We start from the raw sequence: 19,551 nt of genomic DNA, 5'->3' as shown, positions 1-19,551 counted from the left end.
AAGGGAAAATATTTAAAGATATACTCTGCCTACTTTCTCATAGCATAAATTAAAATTTATATATTGTGACAAGATGGCCGATGTTCATATGGTGGGTCCTGGGCTTTTCTTGGGAAGGTGGGGGGAAGGGCTAAGACACCACCCTTTGCCCCTGCTCTTGGGTGCCAAGGGCCCCCGCTAGTGGCCCAGGAAGGTGATAGAGGACGGAAGTGGGGGAGGGGTCTGGATTTGCTCCTCGCTCTGAGTCCCAGCCCCTCTCAACCCCCTTAGGTGGGGTTACCCTCAGTCCTTAGACACTGGAGAGAGGGAGTCTCCTTGTCCTGCTGGGGCAGGGTTTCCCTTACTTCAGTTCTCTGGTCTTCACAACATACCTCCAAGCTCCAGTCCTCGTGTCCTCGTCCTCCTCTGACTGCCTGAAGCAGGGGGTTTTATTAGGTTCCTGACAGGGCCTTAATTGACAACAGGTGCTCCAATTAACCTGCAGCAACCTTCCCTAGTCTACAGGGAACCACGCTTTAATTAGCCTAGAGCTTATATATTTCCCCTCTAACTCTCTACCACTTCTCCCTGGCCCTCCTGTATCACAATATATATATTATACACACACACACACACACACACACACACACCCCTTTACACCTGTACATCTCAAATTTTCTTATGGAGTTTTGTAGCAATTTGAAATTTTCTGAAATATTGTTTACAGTCTGTCCATTCTGAAAGTCTATCATAGATAAAATTCTCTGGGGCATTGAAGAATGGCATGTTGATGAGATCCTGCAACATTTGTTGTATATTTTCCCCCTTCTGTCCCCTTCTTCCTTCTGTTTCTGTTCCCTTCTGACACCATGTCATTTACACCTTGTACACCATAGACTTTTCTATCAGATACGGACTGACTACAGAGCTTTCTTCCATGTGAGATGCACCAGAAAGGTGTTCAGGTTAAGAGGCATTAATGACCAGTCCATGGACTGGCACCAATCCCAGAGATCTCCTTGGTGCACAGTATAGAAAGGCAGCAAGCTGGTCCCTGGTATCAAAAAGATTGAGAAACACTGCTTTAATTCATTGCCAGGAATGGCTGTTGTGAACTTAAGTTTGATTTGAAGCACGCATGTTCCATATTGTAATACCGGTCATTGAAAATACTTCTAAATAGGTTTAATGCAATTCTATTGACACAGGAAAGGAACTATGGATGCCAGTGTCATCACTACAGTTGGTTACTCTGCTTGTTCAGATGTCCAAAATTCATCATTGGATGCAACAGATAGCCTTTCTTCTTAGTGCCAGAAAGTGAATCAAATAATATCCCTTCCCATTTTGTTGCTGAGAGATGACCTCTATGACTCTCATTTGGAGGAGAGAGAAAGCAGAGTAGTTTCTCATGAGGTTCCCTTGGGGCATTGGGAAGCAGATGGGTGGCTGTCATGGAGTGTGACTGTATAAAGTAACCTCTTTCAACATTCTTTACAATTTCCAATATTAGATTTAGGAGAGGAGAGTGGGACAGAGAGGACAAAGCTCTTGGAGGGCTGTTTGAAATCCCCCTTAGCATCAGAGCTTTCCTTATGGGATGAGTCCGTAGGCATCAAGCCTTTTGGGGGGTCTGAGGCTGCTGTTCCCGGACTCAGACCAGGAACTCCAGTGTGCCTGAATGCTTTGTAAACTATGAGCAGATATATGCCTAGTAGATCACACCCACACGCATTTTAGATCATCAGATGAACTCTAAAACCATGCAGAATATGCCTGAGACTGGATCATCTTGCAACAAGCAAGTCATACATCCAAAATTTCCCCTGCTGACAGCCACCTCATGATGCTTTCTGATTCCCTGGCAGGTCTCCCCATTATTATTATTATTATTAATAATCCCTCAGAAGGTTTGGCATCCTTTGCTGATCTTCAGGGGTACCAGCTGCAAACATTTTGGATCTTGTTTTAATACTACTCTAAGAACTACAACTATACAACAGACACAGAGCATAATTGGCAAGTGGATTGAATTCAGAACTGTAACCTGGGTTGCCTTGCTGCTGTAGCCTCCGATTTGGATGGCTCACAGACTGCCACCAGCAGGCAGGTCACTCCCAGATGTGTTTGTATGACTGCAGCCTGTCAGTCACACCCTGGCTCTCAACAGCCTGGGTTACACTGCAGGGTCACCCAAACACACTCCCAGTCTTTAATTTTTCCTCAGAAAAGTACATCTTCTACAGTAGAAGCACAGAGTTATGGACACCTTGGGAAGGGAAGTTGTAACTCTGAACAAGCCATTATGGGATGCTCCTTAGGGCAGACAGCTTGGGGGGGGGGCTCACAGCTCTGCAGTGGCTGCCCAGCAAATGGGGGTGGGGAAAGGCAAATGGTTCTAGCCCCCTGGCAGCAAGGGTGATGAGTGAGGCATCTGGAGCACTGCAGTGTCAGTGGGCACACAGTGCAGGCTCTGGCATTTTAAATCTGAGCTGCTCCTCCAGAGTGCAGCACGCAGGCAGGAGCTCGGGCTCCGGCTCTTTCAGCTTATGCTCTAGGCCAGGTTTCAGTAGCAGCTTGGACAGTTTCTTTCCCAGGGCTCTGAGCTTACAAGCTTGTCCCACTCCCAGCCAGGGGGGAGGGAGAGGGGAAAACAGCATTCACCACCTCCTACTTGTAAGTGACTGCCCCACACCATGGCGAGTAGGGGATGGGATGGGGACAGGCAGCCCAGATGTGCCTACCTTTAATATGCAACACGGGCACAGTACAGTATTTACTTTTTCCCCCCATCTCTGGGGCTGCCTGATTGGTTACTTCTGATTTCACATGGTGTCTGGTTGACTGGTCAGTCCGTAACTCTGGTGTGTGTATCTTTGAGGTTCTACTGTACTGCCCAGCTCTCTCCTGGACAGTCCAAATATACTAAGTATATTCCCTTTAAGGGAATAACAAGCTGTTGGATATTATCTTAACTAGAGTTACTCAGACACTAAGTTAAACACACTGGATTAGATAAAACAAGTTTATTAACTACAAAGAGATAGATTTTGAGTACAAATAATGAGGCATAAAAGTCAGAATTGGATGCAAGAAAAAGAAAGATAATCCCCTTCTAGTGCCTGACAAACTATATTAAATTCAAGCAAAGTTTCTCACCACATGCTTCTAGCAGAATTAGTGACCAAATGCTTCAGGTCAGGATTCCTTCCCCAGAGTCCAACAGCTGTTTCCTTTCTCTTCTGGGGTGCGAATAATGAGATAGACAAAAAGAGAGAGAGAGAGTGTCTTTGAGGTGTTCACCTTTTTTTTTTGGTTTAAAACAGTTTTTACTCCCACTTTGAAAAACATTTTCAGCTTAGAACCAGGTGAGAGGCAGTCTGCTGGAAGAAGGATTTTCCCTGCTGGGCTTTTTCACCTGTGTGACCTCTGTTTTTCTCCCTTCCCCCTTCCTGACTGATGACTGTTTATTGCTTAAATGCAAATTAAGACAAGCATACAATCCTTTGTTCAAGACAGGTCTGTTTGACTAGTTTGGTGCTAGGTGAGTATGTATTTTTATCACCATATAGGGGAAATTTTTTATTTTATGCATAAAGCTGCTATACACCTTTTACCATGATATTACTGATTAGCAAGTTATGAGTTTTCAAATTATCTCACAAGGCATACCTTGTATAAAGATTATTACAAATCGTGTGAGGGTGTGAACATAGGGTCTAGTCCCTCACAGCCCTACAGCATGACGTTTAATATCCCTTCAAGAATTTTTGTTAGCAATAACAATTATACCTCTGGATATTCTTGAAGTCTTTTTGCTATGATAAAAATTGACCATTTAATCTTATTTATTTTCTCTCTCCTAGCCAATTTCTGATCCATGACAATACTTTTCTTCTTCCTTCATGACTACTTAGTTTCTTTAATGTCTTGTAGGTGACCATGTCAAAGACCTTATGCAACTAGTTCTCTTTTATCCACTACTTTGACACATTCAAATAATAAATGAAATAAATAATAGACTAGTAAAACATGATTTTCCTCTGACACATCAGCTTTCTCCATATCTGTTCATATCCCCTGTGCTGGTCCTTATTTTCTTTCGGAACGCATTCACACACACTTTAAAAGCACCATCCATTATATAAACATTCCACTTTCTTTATATGAATGTGATTTATGAGTAACAATTGACCATTATCACCACCTACAAAGATCTGAGTAGTGCTATAACATTCCCTCTAATATGCTGTGACTTACTGTCAACCTATTTTATTATAATAGTTATTTCGAGTCCCAATCATTACACTCAGAAAATTAAACATATTAACCTATAACAATATTCAATATAGATTAATTACCTTCTAATGAATTAAATGACAAGAAGAGGTCTTATTGTAACCCAAACTATATAACAGGACATTTTTTAATCAATATTTCTGCTATTATCATTAGATCACATCCATGGTAACTTATTGTACTCCTGATATTATACTTCCAACAGCTAGTAATCATCTCAGTTTAAAATCTGTCTTCCCAATTTGAAAAAGGTAGGATATGTACTCTGTTTGTTCAGTTATAGGCAGCTAGATCCCCTCTACCTGATGATTCTTCAGACAGTATGACTACATCTGTTAGTTGGGTTCAAGTGCAATTGCCCAACCCAAAAACTCTGTTATAATCCACCACCAAAGGATAAACTATATTTATGGACAAACCTGACCTTGACCTATCTGCACCAGTAACACTGGACTAGAAACTGCCCATCAAATATCTCTATTAAAAGATAGATATCCCCTAAACTCAGTATGAGTTACATGAGCCTCAGCTAAATGGAAACAGCTAGCTCAAGAATATAAAGACAGTTCTACTACTGAATTGCTATATTGCTGTTAGTCATCTCTTACACTGAACCATTTTCAACCTAATTATTCCTGGCACCACCTCTTCAGTTCCTTTCCTTATGTGATCATTAGCCAAGTCTTACAGTTCTTCTCCAGAGCCCTCTGGTATACAGGCAGAGCCCACCATCATCACTGCAAGCCAACAAATCCTTTGCATCTTAATCACTTTCAAGACCCATCTGCTAAAAATTAATACATATAAATAGGTATTTAAATTAAAATCTTGGTTCACTGGCTTAATTGCTGACATAAGCCCCTGCCTACCCTATACAAAACTACAGTACAAGAGAAATCTACTCACCAACTGCTCCTTGTCTGACATGGTCACATCACATAACTGCTTCAAGAGTGTGCAGATCCTGTAACTGAATTCCATATAGCAAGAGTCTAGCTCTCCACCCACATCAACATAGGCTTAGGGAAGGGAAGAGGGCAAAGGAGAATCAATCTATGAGTAAGGTTTAATACCTAGAACAATGGAAACCACCTAAGAAAACTAAGGCACCAAAATCAAATCCAGAGTAATCTTATTTTCTAATTTATTTTAAGACTCCTTGACTTTCTCTCTTGGCTCCCCAAAGACCAGAGTAAGTGTGGATTCTTACCTTTCAGAGTTCATAGTACCTTTTTGCCCTGTAGTCCAGTATTGTACTGTGGACCTCACTGCATCATTTCAAAATCAGTATGATTGAATGCTATGAGAGACATTTTCATAGGATAACTGTAAATTCAAATTGTAGTCTTAAGCAGAGGAAACCTATTTTGGACCATGGCAGTTCAGTGGGCCAATGCTGATACAATTCTCATATCCATGCCCGGGGAGCACAGTCTCACAATCGCTAATGTTGTCTCATTAGGAAAACCCTGTGAGTAAAATTTAAAAATAAAATAAAGTCTAGTGAAAATGTGCATAATTCTACACAAGAAAATCAGCATATATGCAAATAAGAGTACAAGCAAATATTTTTGAGGTGATGGTTTTTGATCAATGATTACTGGTGTGAGCTATTTATCGACTTGAATTTTAATGAATACAAATACCACTTATGACTTTCCTGAACCCGGATTGAAGACTCACAAATATTGATCTTTCCTGGCACATAACTAATCCTAAAAGAGATATTGCCTCCCCAACAGGAAACTGAGAAGTTCATTTAGCTTCACTGGCTGCCTCCTGGGATGTATTTACAATATAAGGAACTTCCAGTGCAAAAAATTATAGCTCCGATTGACTTAAACTTTCCTTCATCTTCTCAACAACTGAGAAGACTGCAAGGGTCCCAGTCTGTTTAATGTAATTTCATTTGTGGAGTTGTTGGAGATAAAAAAGAGCTGATTATGTCAAAGGAGGGCAGTAACTTCTTTTTCATTTGAATGGTAGGTAAAATTGTGACTAAAGGTATGCAAAAAAAGGGGGGCGGGGTGGGGACTGTTTTGGTTAGCTAACCTACATCAGCTAACTCTAGTTAAAATAGCAGTGAAGACATTGGCAAGTCAGCTTTTAACTCATGTTCAGGGGCAGTAAGTTGTATGGTCCTGTAATGCCCGGGCTCCAGCAAATTCAGGACTGGGGAGGGGCCCACCATTCCCCGGAGCTTGCTGCTGCCGGCAGGGAGAGGGCTGGGGGGAGTCCTTCTCTCTGCCCCCAAGCCCTGGGAGAGCCTGCCTGCTGCACCCCAAACTCCTCATTCCTGGCCCAGCCCCATGCCCCACACCCCCTCCCACACCCCAACCCTCTGTCCCAGCCCAGAGCCCACACCCAGCACCCAAACTCCCTCCCAGAGCCTGCAGCCCTCCCGCACCCAAACTCCCTCCCAGAGCCCACACCCCCTCCTGCACCCCAACCCCCTGCCCCAGCCCAGAGCCTGCACCCAAACGCCATCCCAGAGCCTGCACCCCAACTTCTTCCCAGAGCCTGCATCCCAAACCCCCTCCTGCTCCCAAACTCCCTCCCAGAACCTTAGACAGGTGTGTGGGTGTGGGGGGCGGGGGACTTAGACCCATTCTGGACACCACCAAAAATTATACAAACCTGCCACCCCTGCTCATGTTAGCAGCTTGAGTTAAGGTGGATAGGAGAGTCTGTGGTTGAACTCAAGTTGCCAAACTGAGTTAAAAGCCAAGTTGACTATGTACTTACTGCTGTTTTGATCTGAGTTAAGAACACACTTTTTTTTGGCAGTGCAGACATTCCCTAAGAGTTTGATTTTTTTTTAAAGAGACCTCAACTTAGCCTTCCATTTTGCCCCCACAATATTTTAGCTACAAATAATTTTTCCTGCAATTATTTGCATTCAAACCTACCAGTGCAAAATGAGAGGCTGCTTCTAAAAACCAGACCCATAATATTTTATGCCTATCTTCTTCAGAGCCGGAAGGTTGTTTATGTTATTCCCTCAAAAAAAGTCATACTAGATGAAGATGTCAGTGTGGAGCACCCTGCAATTTAAGCCCATTGCTTCTTGTCCTATCCTCAGAGGTCAAGAAGAACAATTCTTCTCCTTCTTCCTTGTAACAACCTTTTATGTACTTGAAAATTGTTATGTCCCCCCTCTTCTCCTGACTAAACAAACCCAATTTTTTTTTCAACCTTACCTCATAGGTCATGTTTTCTAGACCTTTAATAATTTTTGTTGCTCTTCTCTGGATTTTCTCCAATTTGTCCACATCTTTCCTGATTGTAAGGTGCCTATGTCAAACACTTAAAAATACTATAAATCAAATAAGAAACAGTAGCCCCATGACCCAGAATAATGTTAAATAACCAGGCAGCGCAAAATAAGTAGTTAACCACACTCCTCACTTCTCCCATACGTTCTTCTCTAACAACATTTGCTGCTTCAGTAGCACTTGCAGTTTGTCCTGAAGGTCAACAGATTCAGGCTTTTTCAGACCAAAGACAAAACCATTCCAAATCCACATTATATCTTTGAACACAAGACCCTTTATTGTGGCCAGGAAGGTTCAAAGACAGTTTGCATAACCATCCTTGCAGGAGCTCACCTAGCTGTCCTTTTCCCCCAGGCATTTCCTTACCACTCACATCTTTATCTTTGTCAGGTTCAGGGGATGCATCATCTTTTCTGACCCTGCATTCTATGGAAGAAGTTGTCCCTGATGTGTGCAGGCTGTGGAAGAGAAAGCACAAAGCCATCCTTCTTTGTTCCTCCATGCCCCTCCATACAGGGGTCAGTCACAGTCACTTCACTCTCCTGGGTTACAGGAAGTGCTCTCCTATTATTGTCCAAATTGTTGGAAAAATAGTTTCCTGACCAGCTCTAGTCAGGAGTTGAGAACATGCAGCCAGAAGGTTTACTATAAGTTCGCATAAAATGGATGTAACATACTCCAGAACTGAGGACTATAGCTAAGGACAACTTTTTACCTGGATGGTCTAGAGAGTCTGCCAGAGAACCTCTGAACTCATTGTTTCTGCTACATATACAAACCGCATATTTTACAAAAACAAACACACTTGCCAAAACTTCATGTTCATCTGACTATTTTGGCAGAGGAGACTTCTCCTGAGAGCCCAAACAACTCCCAAATGGGCAAGAGAGGTCACTGCAGAGTAATGCAAGGTAGCTTTCTTCTCCCTCATGATACCATCAAAGCATGCCCAATTCCTACTACCTCAAGAGAGAGGGTCATAGTTCAAGCCCTGAACTCCAGTTTCCTGAGAGTTAGTGCAATATATTGCGAGGGGCAATATGATAATTTCATCTTTATAACACATACTTCACATATTATAACTCACTCTACTGTTACTTATCTCATGGTTGACCTGGAAACATGTCCACCATTTAACATGGTAAGCTATTTAGTATGCATACTAGCTGCCTCTGAAATACTTAGCCACTATATGGCTTAACACTATAATAGGCCAGTCGTTGCAGCAATTACAGCATGGGCCAATATCAATCAATGTGAGCTACCTTGGGTTCCGTGTATGTATGCTCTGCAGGGAGAAATAAAGGTACATTAATAGAGTTCCTTGTAGCCATTGATACTGTTTATTTGAGTAGGCACAAAAATTGGAAAATCATCTTTCACGTGCTTAGTTTTAATATCCACAGGTACATGAAGAACACACAAATTATGCAATAACAATTTTAAAAATGTCAATTCCTTAATTAACAGGCAGATGACCCATCAAATCTCTCTGAATACGAGAACGCAGGCGGTGAGTTTCTTCTTAAGTATAGACTAACGTATTCATTATGATCCTTTCAGTTCCCCTCCTTTAGTATAATCAAGTACATGATAAGTATAATAAATTGCATCCAGATTTTTTTTTTAAATGAAAGAGGTATGCATTTCAGCTACTGATGGAAAGCGCATTTGATTGTGTGACCCCTTTATGGAGGAGTATGTCAGAGAGTTACTTCAGTTCCCATTCAAACCGTTGGACCCAGACTTATTCAGAAGTCTTACTATTAAGCCAAAAACAGCTTTCAGAATTTGGCAAACAGTTATTAAAGGCTGAGTTGGCAGGATTCTAAGAGCAACCTGAGGGTTAATGAACACCCTCAGCTAGTGATATCCCATAATTAGAAATGTGCAAGTCAGATGTGAGTTGCTTCTAGTCTGTCTGAATTTAAGATTAAATTTCCTTTTAGTCAGAAATGTTGAGCACTGAATGCAAAAACCTAAAAGGATATGGAAATTGTTATAAATGAACTTTAATCAAATTATACTTTTAGAATAAAAGCAAAAAAAACCATGGTGGCTCATGATGCATATTATTCTTATCTCAGGAAAAGTTTGATTCTTTTTAATTATTATGATTTTGCCTTTTTTAGCTAAGGTGTGCATATGAAAGAGCTGTCATTGTTTCCATGTAAGATATATTTTTATTATTTCTGCAGTGACAGTTACAAAACTGGGACATAAATGAGCTTGTGAGTAACAGTTCATTTCAGAATAAAGAACATTCTAGTAGAAAACAAAAGCTACTTTAAATCAAAAAGTTACCTTGAAAACCTTGCTAGATGTTATATAACAGTGTAAAGAAAGACTAGAAGATTAAAATCAGTAGTTGCTGCCAATAAAGCAAAGATTTTATTTTTATTTAGATGTTACAGAAGATTTAAGGAAATCTAACATCATTTTTGTAGTTGGTAAGTAAGAGCCTTAATATAACTGTTCCATTTGAAGCTGTTAACAATGGGTCATACAGTTTTGATTTTTAATGTATGTAGATGAAGTAGTGAAAGTGGGGGGAGAAACACTGACTGACAAGCTTCACTTGCTGCTTCTCAAAATCTGGCACACCAAAGAAATCCCTGCTGACTTACATAATGCTGACATCATTACCATTTTCAAAAAGGGAGACGGGCCGACTGTGGCAACTATCGAGGCATTGCCCTCCTCTCCATTGCTGGGAAAATCCTTGCCAGAATCTTACTGAATCGCCTGTTCCCTCTTGCAGAGGAAGTACTTCCAGAGTCCCAGTGTGGCTTCAGACCAACACAAGGCACTACCAACATGATTTTCGCAGCCAGGCAGATCCAGGAAAAATGTCAAGAACAACACCAGGAGCTGCATATGGCCTTTATCAATCTGACCAAAGCCTTCGACTCCATCAACAGTGAGGTTCTGTGGAAAATCATGTCAAAGTTTGGCTGCCCAAGCAAATTTATCACCATTGTAAGACTCCTCCATGACCAGATGACTGTCTCCATCCTGTTCAATGGCTCCACCTCTGAGCCCTTTGTTATCCGAACTGGCGTAAAACAAGGCTGTGTACTGGCACCCACCCTTTTCTCCATTTTCTTAGTCTTGGGTTAGTGTTTTCATAGCGGCTGTCTACCACAGGGCATTGGCATTCAATATCGGATTGACGGCAACCTCTTCAACCTTTCTCGTCTCTCTGCCAGAACTAAAATAATATTGGCAACAATAACTAAACTCCAGTACACAGATGATTGTGCTGTAGTTGCACACTCAAAGGAGGATCGACAAACAGCCCTCAATTGCTTCTCTGAAGCTTATAAAAACCTAGGGCTAACTCTGAACATTGACAAAACAAAAGTTCTCCACCAGCCAGTCCCCGGTCAATCATCAGACCCAGCAAGAAAAGAACTGGAAAATGTAGAATACTTTGCCTACCTTGGCTGCCATCTCTCACAGAGGGCAAACAATGATGTTGAGATTCAGCACAGAATTCGCTGTGCCAGTCTTGCCTTCGGCAGACTGTCTTGCCAAGTGTTCAACAATCACAACATCAGAACACATACCAAACTTTTAGTTTATAAAGCGGTGGTATGCAGGATCAGGGACTAGTTTGTATTTAGTTTATTGAAATCTCTTGAAAAAAAGTACTATATTAATGTCAAGTATGTAAAATTACAGTGATTTAATTAGTGTACAGTTTTTAACTAATTAATTACACAAAAACATTTACAAGTTTCTGAACATTTTGTACTAAGCTTTTGAAGAAAAGAATTGAGAAAGATTTTTCTTGGGTCAGGCAGGTGTGTACAGAATCACATTACAGCAGGGAGAAAGAGCAACAAATTTGAGCCCCTGGGGGTAATTCCCAATTTTTTTAAAAAAGTATTTATTGTTATATGAAAATGAATTATTTGTTCCTCTGGTTGCTCCACCATAGGATGTGCATGCACCTGTGCACTTGTGATTGGAAATTTTAGCTAGCAGTGTCTGAGGATCCACACCTGTGCACCATACATCTTTGTGCTCTGGTTCAAGGTAATATAGGGAGATGTGAACCTGCTTTCACTCCAGTTCCTTCTCAGCTGCCCTTGGCTCAAGACAGATCATAACAGTGTCTGCTGCTAGCTTTGCAGTTCTTTCTTTGTGTTCTTTATGTTATATTTCATTAGCACACTTTGTGCTTTCAGAGGTGTCTCCCTCCCTTGAACTCTTCTTTCTGAAGTCAGGGCCTTCTGCCTTTGGCTGTTCCCTTGATGGAACAGGTTATACCAAGTACTCCAGGTTGCAAGCCTTGTCAGACATGCTACAGGTCTTTCTCCCTCAGTGACAGACATTCCAGCTGCCTCAGAGTCCCACATACCATTCAAATGCAAGGTCTGAACCAGCTTTAAAAAACAGATCTGTCTGGACCCTGGCACCTCAGGGTAGACGGAAGCTCCTTCTCATGGAGCGCTCACTGAGATCCAATCCCACCCTGTACATCAGCCTCAGCCACTCAGGTCATTCCAATGCCTTCAGCCTCAATTAAAGATTGTGGGAAGCTCCAGAATCGAATATTCCAAGGAAGAGTCCACAGTACCTAGAGGGACTCCTAGAAGAAGGGAAGTCATCTCCATGGCCAAAACTTAGGGAGATCTTGCATCCCAGTATGGGTACTGTTGAGGCTTGTGCAAGCCCCAGTACCCATTAAGATGAAACCCATTTCATCCCATACCAAGGGATCTCCTAGAAAATCACAGCCTTTAGCACTGAAGTTGGTACTAGAAGATGAGCCCTCCAGACACAAAAAGAACTCTAAGGGACTCCTCTAAGAAGCCTATATTGACCTATATTAAGCCAGTATCCTCCTCTTCAGGTTATAGCTATAATGACCATACCTCAGCACAGTCCCCAGTACCTTTGTCCTCAGCTCACTATCTACAGGGCACAAGGACTGCACCTCTGTACCATCCAAGTTATGGTGGAACACTGCCCAGGCTCCATGGTACCGATTAGGTTCCTTTCTCATGAGGACTTCTTGATCACAGAGGAACCAGACTCTCCCTCTCAGATCCCTTCCTGGTACCATCCCACCTGTCAGAATTGGAGCTTTCACATGTGCTATTATAGCCAGCTTCCCAAAGGTGTATCTCTTTGCAAAACCATCCAATGGAAACTGCAGACATTTTTGCTTATGGTAGAGTCACAGCTCAATGAGGAATACCCTCTTAGTCACCTGGCATTACACCCTCCTCTGTGCCTACCCTCTGACACATGATCCTCAGGGTTCTAAACAGGAACAAGTGGTAGAAATATTCATAGCTCCACGTTGGCCATGACCAGTCTGGCTCTCAAACCTGCTTTGCTTTTCCCTGTGAATGCCACTCTGATAATGGATCTCCTAACCCAAAACTTAGGCACCACATACCAACATTTCTGTATCTCAGAGCTTGGATCCTTAATGATTCTTGGGCATAGAATTGGACTGTTCCCCCAAAGTTAAGACAATACTCCTGGGCAGTAGGAAACCTGCCATTAAGAAAACCTACCTGCAGAAATGGAAGCATTTCCTGGTCTGGCGTACTCATCGATCAATAACTCCTATGGAACATCCACTCAGGCATTGTTGACTACCTGCTGGACTTGAAATCATGAAGTTTGTTGTGGAGCTCTGTTAAAGTGCATCTGGTGATCATTATGGGATTTCACCCTCCTGTCACAGATTGTTTTTGTGCACTGTACCAGTCAGGTTCCCTCAAAGGTTTGTCTAATCTGTTTCCATAAATCAAGGAGCCTACCCCTCCTTGAGACCTTAACCGGGTTCTTAATGCACAAGTAAGTAACCTCTCCATTTGCATATTAATTCTTGTAAATTACAATCATGAATTTTGAAATAAAGCCATGCAAATTAAGGTTTTGCAAAGATCAAAAGACCACATTTCTGTACTACAGTTTTTTTAAGCCCCATTTTTGTACTAAATATGAATAGACCCAGCTCATCACTAACCTGTATGTATATAAAAACCCTTGAAAAAGTGAGGTTGGACTATTACACTATTGCTATGGTAACCCAGAACTTTCATAAAGGGAAAATGCACAATGTTTTGCTTCATACTTTTTGAAAAACTGCAATCCTATGTTATACAGTTACAGCAACACTTTTTTTCTCTCTCTTATTTCATTGAGAACCCATACATGGGTTTGTACAAAAAAGAAACTGTGAAGTGATCCGTAACAAATGTAAGAAATTTTATCTGTTTGTGAGCTGTCCACACTCAGACAATGTTTCTTTCACATATATTCTTCAGTTGGTTGTTTTATGAATAATTCTTGACCAATCTCTCTCATTTGCAAGTAGTTTATTTAAAATATTCAACATCTGAAATTATAGCTGTTTTCCCAGGAGATATACAGGCATATTATACGTTTCTTTTACCTTATTCCATCAGCCTACCTCTTAGAATCAGGTATTATACTTGGCTAGACAAATTCAAAATTTCCTTTCCATTAAGCTACATTAGAGGAAAACACAGGTAAGCAGAATGGTTCTTGGGCATAGAACATAAAACATTCTAACGTGATGAGGTTAAGTATCTAGATAGACAGGCTGAAAAAGAGAAGCATAACTGACAGAAAAGTACACATCAGTAAATTTAGTTTATCACAGATCCTAGAGAATAAGGTTAGGGATTGCAAAACATTTGGGAAAAACACATTAATTTGAAAAAAAGGCACTAAACCAGAATGATTTCATAAGGCATAGCTTTTGTCTGACGTATCCTGTGCCATTTTTTAAAGAGAAGGCAGAAAGAAAGATGTAATGAAACTGGGAACTAATCTACTTAAATAGGCCCAATCCTGCTGATCACCAAGTTGTGGGAATAGCCCACTAAGAAGTTTCTGGCTTAGATCGGGCAAGCAGGTGAAGGACATGTTTTTCTGTATATTACCACTGTTTGCTATTCTGTTGGCCAAATCACAAGACATGATCTTCTTTTTTTAAAAAGTATATTTTCAGTAAATTGCTTTTCAGAGAATCAAGGACCAGGCAGGCACCATTCAAATTTCCCTAAGCAATCACCATTATGCACCTCATTTCTTATGTTTGGCACCCTATGCTGCTTTGTGCCAGTGTAACAGAAGTGAAGAGTTCTGCATACCCTTGACAGCATTGTTCTATGGAATTTGTAAGTGGTTTTCTTGTGGAGCCACCATGTTGTCACAGAAGAAGATTCCAATATATAGGTCCTATTTGTTTTCCTCAGAGTATTGATATTTAAACTGCTTGGCTGCCTGTAGGAGTACTTCTTTCATGGGCACAGTGGATGTTTCTCAAAGACAATATCTGGTCTCTGCAGATAATGAAACTCTGGCTGCTGTTATTAATTTCCTTGGAGTAATGCACAGAGGGCTCAGTTTTACAAACACTCACAAGAGTAGTCCCGCTGAGGTCAATATCACTACTTAAACAGGAAAGAGTTGTTGTGTGAGTGTTTGCAGGATTACAGCCTAGCAGCCCAATCCAATCCCAGTTGAAGACAATGGGAGTCTTTATAATGACTTCACAGGGAGTTCATCTGAGCCCTTAAAAGTATTGTAAAGGAACTAGAAGCTGTAACTACAAATGCGAAAATTCTGCTCTTTTCACTGAGAAGGACAGAAGGACTCCTACCACCCCAATTACCTTCAGTGAAGAAATCTGGACTTGCCCTGCTACTATATTCCTGTCTCAAGAGACACAGGAAACCAAGCCACTTATAAGAAGGACTTTAAAAAAATAGTGTTTTAATTGTTTACATAATAATTGAAATAAATATGCACATCTGCTGTAGCTGACAAGTTGAGGCACTGTTTATGAGATAAAAAATATCACTAAGAAATCTAATTTCTCTCAAACGTCTCTAGTAAGGGAACGAAAACATGGACTGATTAGCAAAGATTTACATGAGGGTTAGAGTAGGAATTAATTGGAAATGCAGTCAAGTCAAATTAATTAGGCAACAACATCAATATTTTATCCAGACAACCAAAGCAAAGATATAGAATCAGAAGGGAAAAATGAGAGACATAACAGCAGGGTAATAGACTACAACAAGATTAATTCATTGAATTTAAAAACATAAGCTGAAGAGACAATCATGAAATTAGATATAACTAAATAAATTAGCAAAATGTGAGGTTTTTTGGATGCTAGTATTTTACATTTTTGTAATTATTGCCAATGACTCAAATTGACTATATCTCAGCTGCACATAGTAGTGAGCATCTTCACTGTATTTGAACAGTGAAAATCTAGTGGACAGCTTTTAACCAGTTTCACTCACTTGATAGCCTAACACCACATCTAAGAAAACCAGCACTCATGTGGCTTCATGGGCGCATGCACAAGACATCCTCACCTTCTGCCAGAATTTGATACAATACAGTAGGTGACTGAAACAATCCTCTAATCAATGAGAATATTTCCATTGACTTCATTAGCATCTGGATCAGATGCTAGGCACTCAGCTGTATCTAAAGATTAATTAGTTCCCTTGCTAGCAGAGTTTTAAAAGTGTGTTTGTGGGCAAACTGGATCTAAAATGAGATTAAAGATGCATATTCTGTTTTCTAGGCATTTCCCCCATATATGGTGTAGCCCTTCCCTCTGACAGTTGCTTAATAGTTTATATTAAATAACTATTTGAAGACTAGTGTGTGGCAGGGTTGGCCATTTAAATGATGCTATCAAATTGACCCCTCTGTGACAATCAGTGCCTACAATGAGTCCAGGGCTGAAGACAGTTTAACTCCAAGAATGAACAGAATCAGATTGTTTTCAGATATGGCTCCAAAAGCTTTCTGAATGGTACTGGAAATAGTTGGTCCCACTTACACTTAAGGCATTCTTAGCATGGTTCAGTTGCATCTATTGGCCTTGGCTGTTCTGGCAACATTTACCAAAGAAAAATAATATAGTAAAGTGTTTAAAATGCTAAATAGCAAGATTTTCATACCCGATATTTCAGGATTTTAATTTCTGACAGATCAGCTCAACAGGGCTAAGTAGTCCTCACAGGTGTGTTTCTTCAGCTAGGCTGTTTTCATGGTGTCTGTCTCTGTCATACACACACTTCTTTCTACTACATGTACCTTTAATGCACTGTGTCCAAACAATAGCAGAACATAGCACAGGTGTACCACAGGAGGAACCTCTCACACATCTACTCTCCTCAACCCAGCCTACCTTCAGCGCTTTCCCTCTACTTCATGTTCCTCCAAATGATACGTCCTCCCAGTTACTGAGACAATTGTCTCATTAGCCCAGGAGTTAAGACCAACTGTCAGTAATCCCCACTACCAACAGGTTGATTAGCTCCAATTCAGCCCGTAGCCATCTTGGTGCTGCAGCAACTTTAGTGACCAGGATGCTACAGCTAGCACTCTGTCCAATTAGCCATACCTAAAACCATTCTAAGTGCCAAAGCTAGAAGATGATGGTTGTTGCTTTCTGCAGTACTTCATGGGAGCTACTCCCCTACAAACATCCGGATTAAGCACTTGATATCCCTATAGCGTTTCCAAAAAGCAAATGAAGATTATTTTCTGTTTTCAACCAATATGATCTTTAATACATAGGATTTCAGCAAGTGGCTTAAAAGTTATGGAATTTAACAACATATGGAGACTTTTTTTAAATTTGCATTCTGGTTTCTGAGCCTTTAGGATACATTCAGGTCACATTTTCAAGCTTTTCTCCACAATGGAAGGGTTAGGAAAATAGATGAAAGCCAAGATTCTCATGCTCACTTGACTCCAAGAGCTGGAACTTTAAATAAAACATCACATATAGTGAAACTGTCAATAAAGTCACAAGAGTTGGCAACACTGAAGTGTCCTTAAGACATTTCACTTACTGATGCATTACTTTCTCTCTAAGAGGGTCTGGGATACTACGTTACAGGAGTCTGACTCCATTTACTCACTGAACAGACTCACTGTTTATATCACACACCTGACAGAGCACAGAATGTTTGTTCCCAAGATTTTTTACAGAGAGATGCAATAGGCTTTATTTCAGTGTGTGTGTGCGTGCGCGCCCGCACGCACAAGGGCTGTCAAGCAATTAAAAAAATTAATTGCGATTAAACATGCTGTTAAACAATAATAGAATACCATTTATTTAAATATTTGTGGATGTTTTCTACATTTTCAAATATATTGATTTCAATTACAACAGAATACAAAGTGTACAGTGCTCACTTTATATTTATTTTTCATTACAAATATTTGCAATGTAAAAAACAAAAGAAATAGCATTTTTCAATTCACCTAATACAAGTATTGTAGTGCAATCTCTTTATCATGAAAGTTGAACTTACAAATGTAGAATTATGTACAAAAAAAACTGCATTCAAAAATAAAACAATTGTAAAACTGTAAAACTTTAGAGCCTACAAGTCCACTCAGTCCTACTTCAGCCAATCACTCAGACAAACAAATTTGGTTACAATTTGCAGGAGATAATGTGTCCCGCTTCTTGTTTACAATGTTACCTGAAAGTGAGAATGGGTGTTCACATGGCACTGTTGTAGCCGGCGTCTGAAGATATTTACGTGCCAGATGTGCTAAAGATTCAGATGTCCCTTCATGCTTCAACCACCATTCCAGGGGACATGCGTCCATGCTGATGATGGGTTCTGCTCGATAATGATCCAAAGCAGAGCAAACCGACGCTTGTTCATTTTTATCATCAGAGTCAGATCCCACCAGCAGAAGGTTGATTTCTTTTTTTGGTAGTTCAGGTTCTGTAGTTTCTGCATCTGAGTGTTGCTCTTTTAAGACTTCTGAAAGCATGCTCCACACCTTGTCCCTCTCAGATTTTGGACGGCACTTCAGATTCTTAAACTGTGGGTCAAGTGCTGTAGCTATTTTTAGGAATCTCATGTTGGTACCTTCTTTGCATTTTGTCAAATCTGCTGTGAAAGTGTTCTTAAAACAAACATGTGCTGGGACAACATCCGAGACTGCTATAAAAAGAAACATATGGCAGAATGCGGGTAAAATAGAACAGGAGACATACGATTCTCCCCCAAGGAGTTCAATCACAAATTTACAAAATAACAAAATTTACAAATTTACAAAATAACGCATTATTTTTTTAACGAGCATCTCAGCATGGAAGCATATCCTCTGGAATAGCGGCCGAAGCATGAAGGGGCATATGAATGTTTAGCATATATGGTATGTAAATATCTTGCAATGCTGGCTACAAAAGTGCCATGAGAACGTCTGTTCTCATTTTCAGGTGACATTGTAAATAAGAAGCGGACAGCATTATCTCCCATAAATGTAAACAAACTTGTTTCTCTTAGCGATTGGCTGAAAAAGAAGTGGGACAGAGGGGACTTGTAGGCTCTAAAGTTCTACATAACTGCACTCAAAACCAAAACAATGTAACAAAAAAAATCTACATTTGTAAGTTATACTTTTACAATAAAGAGATTGCACTACAGCACTTGTATGAGGTGAATAGAAAAATACTATTTCTTCTGTTTACCATTTTTACAGTGTAAATATTTGTAATAAAAAATAATATAAAGTGAGCACTGTGCACTTTATATTCTGTGTTGTAATAGAAATCAATATACTTGAAAATGTAGAAAAACATCCAAAAATATTTTATAAATTTCAATTGTTATTCTGTTGTTTAACAGTGTGATTAATTGCGATTAATTTTTTAAATCACAATTAATTTTTTGAGTTAATCATGTGAGTTACCATTTATATTATAAAAAATTAAAAGCTGGAATACACAAAAGGTTAGCGTATTGGCAGATGCAACACAGACACATTGATGCCTCAAAGTGCTTTGATAGCCAGATGATTCCTTTGTAATCACTGAGATGGCTTAAGGTTTTATTAGCAAAATCAGTCCTGAGCTGCACCATTCATTAAGAATATCCATATTTTGATAAGTGTGAATCTGCTCTCTCACTAAAGGAGATTCACATTTCCAACACAGATGGGTAAA

The 19,551-nt window shown here is 40.3% G+C and overlaps 1 protein-coding gene across 1 annotated transcript in view; it reads left to right on the top strand.

Annotated features, from left to right (window-relative positions):
- The window catches only part of AK5 (adenylate kinase 5), a 151,696-nt gene that overhangs the window by 105,739 nt on the left and 26,406 nt on the right, over positions 1-19,551 (top strand). Inside the window, exons 9-10 of the mRNA XM_038411979.2 lie at positions 9,024-9,066; positions 9,959-10,003. Coding sequence (XP_038267907.2) covers positions 9,024-9,066; positions 9,959-10,003 — 88 coding nt within the window. The remainder of the gene's footprint in view (positions 1-9,023; positions 9,067-9,958; positions 10,004-19,551) is intronic.

The sequence above is a fragment of the Dermochelys coriacea genome, chromosome 8, assembly GCF_009764565.3.
Source record: "Dermochelys coriacea isolate rDerCor1 chromosome 8, rDerCor1.pri.v4, whole genome shotgun sequence".
Classification (NCBI taxonomy): Eukaryota; Metazoa; Chordata; order Testudines; family Dermochelyidae; genus Dermochelys; species Dermochelys coriacea.
This window is presented reverse-complemented; position numbering and strand designations above follow the sequence as displayed.